At 44.2% G+C, this 10,320-nt stretch overlaps 1 protein-coding gene across 2 annotated transcripts in view; it reads left to right on the top strand.

Moving 5' to 3' along the window:
• The first annotated feature begins 1,968 nt into the window (after positions 1–1,968).
• Positions 1,969–10,320, top strand: part of cadm4 (cell adhesion molecule 4) — a 219,415-nt gene continuing 211,063 nt past the window's right edge. The window contains exon 1 of one of the 2 annotated variants that reach the window (XM_065027952.1): positions 1,969–2,263. In XM_065027952.1, the coding sequence (XP_064884024.1) occupies positions 2,191–2,263 (73 nt within the window). In that variant the 5' untranslated portion in view covers positions 1,969–2,190. The remainder of the gene's footprint in view (positions 2,264–10,320) is intronic. The other variant, XM_065027955.1, reaches the window with a different exon arrangement.

Genomic DNA, 10,320 nt, shown 5'->3' with positions numbered 1-10,320 from the left:
TAGGGTGTCAGGTAGGGTGGAGGTGAAAGGGTCCTTGACTAGTCTCTCAAAGCACTTCATGATGACGGAAGTGAGTGCAACGGGGCGATAGTCATTTAACTCAGTTACCTTCGCTTTCTTTGGAACAGGAACAATGGTGGCCCTCTTGAAGCATGTGGGGACTGCAGACTGGAATAAGGATTGATTGAATATGTCCGTAAACACACCAGCCAGCTGGTCTGCGCATGCTCTGAGGATGCGGCTGGGGATGCCGTCTGTGCCGGCAGCCTTGCGAGGGTTAACGTGTTTAAATGTTGTACTCACGTTGGCTGCAGTGAAGGAGAACCCGCAGGTTTTGGTAGCGGGCCATGTCAGTGGCACTGTGTTGTCCTCAAAGCGAGCAAAGAAGATGTTTAGTTTATCTGGGAGCAAGACATTGTGGTCCGTGACAGGGCTGGTTTTCCTTTTGTGGTCTGTGATTGACTGTAGACCCTGCCACATACCTCTCGTGTCTGAGCCGTTGAATTGCGACTCTACTTTGTCTCTATACTGATGCTTAGCTTGTTTGATTGCCTTGCGGAGGGAATAGCTACACTGTTTGTATTCGGTCATGTTTCTGGTCAGCTTGCCCTGATTAAAAGCAGTGGTTCGCGCTTTCAGTTTTGCGTGAATGCTGCCATCAATCTACAGTTTCTGGTTGGGGGAATGTTTTAATAGACGCTGTGGAAGTCCTCAACTGGCAGCTTCATTAAATAGTACCTACAAAACACCAGTCTCAACGTCAACAGTGAAGAGGTGACTCCGGGATGCTGGCCTCCTAGGCAGAGTTGCAAAGAAAAAGCCATATCTCAGACTGGCCAATAAAGAGAAAAGATTAAGATGGGCAAAATAACACAGACACTGGACAGAGGAACTCTGCCTCGAAGGCCAGCACTCCGGAGTCGCCTCTTCACTGTTGACGTTGAGACTGGTGTTTTACGGGTACTATTTAATGAAGCTGCCAGTTGAGGACTTGTGAGGCGTCTGTTTCTCAAACTAGACACTCTAATGTACTTGTCCTCTTGCTCAGTTCTGCACCGGGGCCTCCCACTCCACTTTCTATTCTGGTTAACCCAGTTTGTGCTGTTCTGTGAAGGGAGTAGTACACAGCGTTGTACGAGATCTTCAGTTTCTTGGCAATTTCTCACATGGAATAGCCTTCAATTCTCAGTACAAGAATAGACTGATGAGTTTCAGAAGAAAGTTATTTGTTTCTGGCCATTTTGAGCCTGTAATCGAACCCACAAATGCTGATGCTCCAGATACTCAACTAGTCTAATGAAGGCCAGTTTTATTGCTTCTTTAATCAGAACAACAGTTTTCTGCTGTGCTAACCTAATTGCGAAAGGGTTTTCTAATAATCAATTATCCTTTTAAAATGATGAACTTGGATTAGCGAAGACAACGTGCCATTGGAACACAGGAATGATGGTTGCTGATAGTGGGCCTCTGTACACCTATGTAGATATTCCATTAAAATAATCAGCTGTTTCCAGCTACAATAGTCCTTTACAACATTAACCATGTCTATACTGTATTTCTGGTCAATTTTAAGTTATTTTAATGCACAAAAATTCTTTCTTCTTTTTTTCTAAAACAAGTACATTTCTAAGTGACCTCAAACTTTTGAACAGTAGTGCATATATTCTTTAATTCATCTCATTGAATTTGAATCATACATGTTGGCCTAACTATGCATGTTTCGTAAATACCTTTTATTTGGTAGGCTGTTAATGCTTGTTATCAATCAGGTTTATAGTAGCCTACATACATTGATTGATTGATATAGATATATATTGTAGTATGTTCCCTCCCTCTCCCCTGTTTTCTAAACACACCCTCATCTTTATATACAATCCTCCACTTGCTCCTTGCTTCTTATTGGTCAGAGAACAGTTCCGAGTCCCGCCCTCTCTGCTTGCTTTTAAATATATTTAAGTAACCAAGAAAAACTGTCCAAACCACGGTCGTTTATTCACGTCAACGAGAAAAAAATGGGTGTATGTGTCTAGTAGTATGCAGTTTTTTAATGTAAAAAGACCCCAGTGAATGTTATTAAACAGAACCAGACACACTCCAGGCTTTATTCGCGGGTGAACCTGCGGGTTCACGTCACTTTGATTTCTCCAAGGAAGAGGAATATCAAAAAAGAGATCAGCGGGACTATCAACGATGGCATTTACGGCGGTGTGGAACTACTGCGTTCCCTTGTCTGTCATCACTTTGCTATCTCTTATGGGGACAGGTAAGAACGTTTTCTATTTGGGAATGATATAAAGAAAGACTCAGAAACGAGAGATTCATACTTTCTGTAGGGACTTGCACTGACCTTTGTTGACAGGGAAAGGAGTGCGTGACAATAACCTAAACGCTAAATATGCACCGCAGGCTATTTCGTCATGTAAATGATATATTTTGTCAGTGGATAGGACTGCCCGCTGCCTGCCTGGGACAGTGGTGATTGTGCATATGCGATTACGCGCCGCATGTGGTCTGTGAAGCTTTTTTTAAAGACGGATGAGGTCTGTATCTCATTGAACACACATCGTTGATGTTTCACCTACACATCGATATATTGATGCTACATGGTAACATGGTTTATTTTCTGTGTTTGGACAGGTAGTATTATATGCAGACATGCGTTGTTACGACCCCATATTGAAAACAAAACTAAAAGTCATTGCCACCATTGTACCTTTTGGCCAGTGTTCAAATCTTATATGACATTTAATTGTACATTGCATCGCCATCATACGCCGTAACCTATACATCTTCCACTTCATCATTTGTATCGACAGAACATAGTTTGGAATACACATAACGAGGTGTATAGCTAGATATACGACTGTGCGCGCCATGCGCATAGGCTATGTAACCGCACAGTGTGAATATCGATTCAGCCACATGCCTGTTCATGACAAATACCGCAGCAGAGCAGAGAAGCCCACTACTACCACACATTCTCTGTCCAGTCAGTCACTGCTGACAGCGTCCTCGGCAGAGTCATTTTGATCCCTGGGTTCTGGGGACAGACAGGTGCAGTGTGCTAGCCCAGTATCCCTAGCCTCATATGTTCGTCTGATAGATTACTACTCATTTTCTGACATTCTCCACATTATGTGTTCTGGAAGCTTTGAGTTCTCAACACCTTATCAGATGGTCTGATATCTATAAGTGTTGTATTGCAGAATGATCATTAAAGCCAGCCAGGCACCCTACGGCAGTGCTGGAGTCTACTATTGTCCTCTCTCCCTTTACCCAGGGATTGTCCCAACCTGTTCCGTTCTGTTCCCATAGGGACAGCCTATTTCATGCTCACCATCCCATGAGAAGTGCATGTGCTGCACACTGGAGATATGGATTAATGTCATCTCCAAGACAACTTGCTCTTTTTACTGCATGGCTTTGGTTTCACCATCTGTTTGTATCCGAGAGGAATTGCTTTAGCTCAGCCTGCATCAATGTTTATTAGAATGAGTTACAATTCTCATGATTCTAACACAGGAATTAGAAGTGGGTTGTGTGGATAGGGTTGTTTTATAGGTTCCCATATAGTACCCATGAGCTATTACTAAGTTATTACGCTGTAGTGTAGGCTGATGTCTTTATATTCAGTAATATTGATTATGCTTCTAGCAAGGCAGTGAATGGGTTAAGATCTTGCTTCCATACTGTGTGTATTGTCACAGAGCGGTGCTGTGCCTGCCGATGATGTCTACTGTTGGAGAAACATGAGTCTTTCCTCCGTACCCCTATGTGTGTATTCCACAGCTGCTGCTCTATAGCCAAGAGAGGGAGAGAGAGAATGATGGTATATGCATGAGTGTGTTACTGTATGTGCGTGTATCCTTTACTGGAGTAAGAGAGAAAGGTGTTTGTGCTGCTTACTGTGCAGGGTTTTGTCAGAGCTGCAGGCTGCCTTGGCTGGGGCCTGGTTGGTGATCACTGTCATTAATCAAGCCAGTGACAGGGCTGGGGGGGTGGGGAGTCAGCTGAGGGGAGTAAGGAATCATGACATGTAACGTGGTCGAGTTTATGGGGAGCTGGAATGGGGTAGGGAGCTGGAGGAGAGTGATAGAAAGAGGGCGTTGGAGGAGAGGCAGAGCGGCAGAGCGGCAGTGAGGAGATGGAGCTGGAGAGATGGCTGGTTTTCAACACCCCTTCATCATGCAAATCAGGATGGAAATCAAGAAAACTAATTTAAAGGGGAGATAGAGGAGGGAGACGAGGGAAAGGGAGAAAAAGAGAGGCCCTCTGACTATGGCAGAGAGTGAGATGGATGGATTGATTGGATGGATGAATAGACAGAGTGATGTAAAGACAGGGAGGCAGCCAGAGATGGCAACCTAAGAGGAGGAGAAAGAGAGGGACAGAAAGCGATGGGGAGTGAGAGAGAGAGAGATGAAGAAGAAGCAAAGCAAAGCAGAGGCAAGGAGGACTTCACAGCGCGTGTCTGCTGGGCAAGCCTGAGGGACACACACACACACACACACACACACACTGAGAGCTCTGTATCGGGGTTCTGTTGTATGTGTGTGTGGGTGATCCGCTACAGCTGCAGGCCAAACTGCCAGAGCATCCCCAGAGCAAATCAAATCAAATGTTATTTGTCACATGTGCCAAACACAACACTGACCTTACAGTGAAATGCTTACTTACAAGCCCTTAACCAACAATGCAGTTTTAAGAAAAATACCTTTTAAAAAATGAATAAAAGTAAAAAATAATTAAAGAGCAACAGTAAAAGAACAATAGCTTGGCTATATACAGGAGGTGCCGGTACAGAGTCGTTGTTAGTCCAGGTAATATGTATACGTGGGTAGAGTTATTAAAGTGACTTATGCATAGATAATAACAGAGATTGGCAGCAGCGTAAAAGGGGGGGGGGGGGGAATGATCCAGTTAGCCATTTGATTAGATGTTCAGGAGTTTTATGGCTTGGGGGTAGAAGCTGGTAAGAAGCCTTTTGGACCTAGACTTGGTGCTCTGGTACCGCTTGCTGTGCGGTAGCAGAGAGAACATTATATGACTAGGGTGTCTGGAGTCATTGACCATTTTTAGGGCCTTCCTCTGACAACGACGGGTATAGTGGTCCTGGATGGCAGAAGCTTGGCCCCAGTGATGTACTGAGCCGTACACACTACCCTCAGGCCGAGCAGTTGCCATACTGCAGAGCTCCTACAGTGAGGGAAAAAAGTATTTGATCCCCTGCTGATTTTGTACGTTTGCCCACTGACAAAGAAATGATCCGTCTATAATTTTAATGGTAGGTTTATTTGAACAAGTGAGAGACATAATAACAACAAAAAAATACAGGAAACGCATGTCAAAAATGTTATACATTTATTTGCATTTTAATGAGGGAAATAAGTATTTGACCCCTCTGCAAAACATGACTTAGTACTTGGTGGCAAAACCCTTGTTGGCAATCACAGAGGTCAGACGTTTCTTGTAGTTGGCCACCAGGTTTGCACACATCTCAGGAGGGATTTTGTCCCACTCCTCTTTGCAGATCTTCTCCAAGTCATTAAGGTTTTGAGGATGACGTTTGGCAACTCGAACCTTCAGCTCCCTCCACATATTTTCTATGGGATTAAGGTCTTGAGACTGGCTAGGCCACTCCAGGACCTTAATGTGCTTCTTCTTGAGCCACTCCTTTGTTGCCTTGGCCGTGTGTTTTGGGTCATTGTCATGCTGGAATACCCATTCACGACCCATTTTCAATGCCCTGGCTGAGGGAAGGAGGTACATGGCCCCGTCCATCGTCCCTTTGATGCGGTGAAGTTGTCCTGTCCCCTTAGCAGAAAAACACCCCAAAGTATAATTTTTCCACCTCCATGTTTGACGGTGGGGATGGTGTTCTTGGGGTCATAGGCAGCATTCCTCCTCCTCCAAACACAGCGCGTTGAGTTGATGCCAAAGAGCTCAATTTTGGTCTCATCTGACCACAACACTTTCACCCAGATGTCTTCTGAATCATTCAGATGTTCAGTGGCAAACTTCAGACGTGCATGTATATGTGCTCTTTTGAGCAGGGGGACCTTGCGGGCGCTGCAGGATTTCAGTCCTTCACGGCGTAGTGTGTTACCAATTGTTTTCTTGGTGACTATGGCCCAAGCTGCCTTGAGATCATTGACAAGATCCTTCCATGTAGTTCTGATAAGAGAATTTACAATCCCAATGATAATAACAATCAATCAATAGCTCTGACCAATCCCAGAGGTTTGTTAGACCATGGGTATAATAATAATTAGTCAAATACTCAGCTTATACAAAAGGTTAGTACAGTTTATTCAGAGAACGTTCTAATGTCAAGAATACAAAACAATTCATTTTATACTGACTTCTCACGCCCACACATTCACACAGCCATACGCACACACATGTCCTGCTACCTAGCCGCCAGAGCTTTGTGACCTTGTTCTTGACACATACTCCCGGTTCTCTCCCAATCTCTAGTCAGGTCGGCACCAAGCTCAGACAGTCTGTGTTTATAATACCATAAAGACATATTGTTTTACCCTAATTCTGACTAGGACTACACATTTATTGATTATGATTTTATACATTCTAATCACTTCCATACAATTATATGTTTCAGGGTGGAATATTCTAATAATTCAATTAACAGATAATTCTCACCTAACAAGTTCTGAACTGATTCCTCATCGTTCTCATGATCATTGCAACTCCACGAGGTGAGATCTTGCATGGAGCCTCAGGCTGAGGGAGATTGACAGTTCTTTCGTGTTTCTTCCATTTGAGAATAATCGCACCAACTGTTGTCACCTTCTCACCAAGCTGCTTGGCGATGGTCTTGTAGCCCATTCCATCCTTGTGTAGGTCTACAATCTTGTCCCTGACATCCTTAGAGAGCTCTTTGGTCTTGGCCATGGTGGAGAGTTTGGAATCTGATTGATTGATTGCTTCTGTGGACAGGTGTCTTTTATACAGGTAACAAACTGAGATTAGAAGCACTCCCTTTAAGATTGTGCTCATAATCTCAGCTCGTTACCTGTATAAAAGACACCTGGGGGCCAGAAATCTTTCTGATTGAGAGGGGATCAAATACTTATTTCCCTCATTAAAATGCAAATCAATTTATACAATTTTTGACATGCGTTTTTCTGGATTTTTGTTGTTGTTATTCTGTCTCTCATTGTTCAAATAAACCTACCATTAAAATTATAGACTGATCATTTCTTTGTAAGTGGGCAAACGTACAAAATCAGCAGGGGATCAAATACTTTTTCCCCCTCACTGTAATACTGCTAATGCCACCTCTGCTGCTACCAGCACCACTACCACCACACTGCACCCCAGCCCGTCTGCTATTACTGCTGCTCCTATCACCTCTGGGCATTTAATCACCTCCATTTGTTTATGTGACTGCATGCAATGAGAGCCATCTGTTTGAACCCCTTGTCATCATGCATCTGGGCCATGGATCTGCTAAAGACCCTGGCGGTTGAAAAACGGTAGCAATTGGATGGACTTGGGGGGAGAAGATTTGAATATCAATTATTGTCGGTGTGCACACGTACACATTCACATGCGCCGAGTATAAATCAATGTCGGTGTGAGTCACCGTCTTATTCTGCCTTAAACACACTAACATATAGGGAAGCAGGCATACACACACACACACACACGCTGCGACTTCAGAGGACAGCCGACACAGTTTGATCAGGTTACTGTCTAATGCAAGAAGATGAGTGATTACGCAAGACGCTGTCAGCCTGAGCCGTTTTTTTATGCTTGTCAGGCATAGTTTGGCATCATGTCAGAGCAGGATTCACTTGTTCTTTCTTCTAGATTACGCCGGAATCACTAGTTCAGCTCACCACTTTGTTCTTTAATGCATCGAAGAAGTCTTCAGCGTAAGCCAAGATTTTATCCTTTGATCCAAACCTTTGATAATTCTACTCCAAATAAAATAAGGTTGTCGACAATTGAATTAAAATAGTGGAACGTCCTCCTCTTCCCACAGAAGTGCCATAATAAAGTTCTTGAGCGATGCCAATGTTGGAATTTCTCTGTGATACATCGTTATTTCATGATTCCTCTCTAGTGGGACGACACAATGGGAAAATCAAACGTTATCATACGATGCTGGCGTGCCCGTCAAGTCAACATGATTGGGGCGATACTCAGGTTTGTTTGTATTCAGCCTGGCACGGCAGTATCACAGCAGTTTGATCAGCTGATTTAGTTTAAAGGCTATCTGCTGTCAAAACAGAAGCTCTGTCTTCTGCACTACGGAACACTGAAGGGATCAACTCATAAACAAATTTGAGTGTGTCGCTTTTCACAAAGTCACAACGGTGAACGAGAGAGAGCGTGAGTTACGGAGCGTAACGTGGGCGAGTTTTATTCTTCCCTCCTTTGGTTTTATGGTTCCATTACTCATGGATTGAAGATTTCCTAGCTGACTGTTTAGTGCAGGTGATGCATTTAACTGTAATGATTCTCTCATTTCCAACTAGCCCACCGTCTCATCCATAACAATGGAACTATGGAAATATGGGCAATATCTCAAGTCTTAAGTATATTCCTCTTAGTCTCTTCTCTCTTCCTCTACACACTGATCTGAAAACACAGGATATGTGAAAGCAACATGGTAGAAGCCCATCAGGAATGTCTAGCTCATCAATGTCAGTGCAGACTGCAGAGGGAGGGAAGGAGAGGAAGAGAGGAAGCCACTTTGAGAGTATTGAGATGACTTGGCCTCTATCAGACTTGGCAGTCGGTCACATGCCATAGTTCACTTCCTGTTTACTACTTACAGTAGCTGATCTGTCCGCAGTGAGAAGTCGACAGGATATAAATAGATTGTGGACACTGGCAATGGAAAGGCAGAAGGCAGCCATGTAGATGATTTTAGTCGGATATCTCATTTGTTTCTTTTCAGTCCAACAAAATAAAAAATGTGGATTTGTGAGGAATTATTAAAAATATATATATATTGACTTGATTGTTTAAAACGGAAGTTAATTTAGAATCATTTACATCTCCTCAGAGAGTGCTAAACATGCTAATAATAACAGTGATTTACCTAAGCTGTCCTTATGACAAGTCTATGTCTGAGTAATTGGCTTTCCACCAACTTCTCTGGGAAGATGTTATGGTGAAGAGGAGATGTCAAGGACATCCTTATTTTCTGGCTCTCTCAGCCTGTCAATCAATCTGTTCTTTAATCTCCCGCTGAGTGTCTGCTCCTCTCTCCTCCACAGCTTCTTGGTCAGTAAACTGACAGCCTTTTCTCATGTCTCTCTGTATGTTCTGACCTTCTGTCTCTTGGGCCGGGGCTCTTTATGTTCCTTACCGCTGTCTGTGTGTTTGTTTTGCTGTTGAGACTGTGAAATCAGAGCATCGATTCCCACTTCACCATCGCTTGACACTTTGTGTAGTATCGGTGCTACTGCTGTGTGTTCTATGTGCACCACACTCTTATGTGAAGGACCTCGGAATTGAATTCAACAATAGCAAGAAACAGGGACAATGAGAGAACTAGGGAGAGGGAGTGGGAAAGAGAGAGAGAGAAACAGGGCTAAAGAGAAAACAGGATATAGAGCTTGAAGAAGGGGAAGTCACAGGGGTGAACATTCCTTCCTATTGAGGACTTTGTTGCCATGATTCTGGGTAAACACCGCCCCCTCTCCTTTGCCCCCCTTGCTTGTTTAACACCCTGTTCCACCCTGCTGACACCTGTCTCCGTGACTCCCGGATGGCCTGGCACTAACACAGCGGGATGGAAGGCCCCCGGTAACACTGTAACCACAGTGATTATACCCACTCAGACGGCGTTAGAGCCCTCGCCAGCCTTGATTGGATGATAGGAGCTGATTGAACTGAAAGGCCAAATTGGAGTGTTGAAACCTGGGTGCTGCTTGAGCAACGGAGCTAATACATGTCTCCCATTGCTTGATGAGGATGAAGAGGGAAGCAGACCGAAGCACGCCCGCTCACACACACACAGACACATGCACACACTTCAAATCACCTGTGATGAGTGGTTAGCCATCTTACATTGGAGTGTAAGGCACAACAGTGTAATGGGGCTAATACTGTCCCATCGTTAGCTCATGAGTACAGTCTGAGTACAGATTCTGAATGGGCTATATTAGGGGCTCCTCCAGGGTCAGGGGGATGAGAGACACAGAGATTAGCCCAGGTGAGGCTTCCTCAGCAGGGCATGACACGCAGACCAGTCCCCCTGAAGTCTGGCTCTGTTGGAGGTGGTTTATACTGGGAAGGGAGAGGGTGATAAGAGAGGAGAAAGAGGAGGGTGTATATTGCTGC

This window comes from Oncorhynchus nerka, linkage group LG14 (genome assembly GCF_034236695.1).
Source record: "Oncorhynchus nerka isolate Pitt River linkage group LG14, Oner_Uvic_2.0, whole genome shotgun sequence".
Taxonomy (NCBI): domain Eukaryota; kingdom Metazoa; phylum Chordata; class Actinopteri; order Salmoniformes; family Salmonidae; genus Oncorhynchus; species Oncorhynchus nerka.
This window is presented reverse-complemented; position numbering and strand designations above follow the sequence as displayed.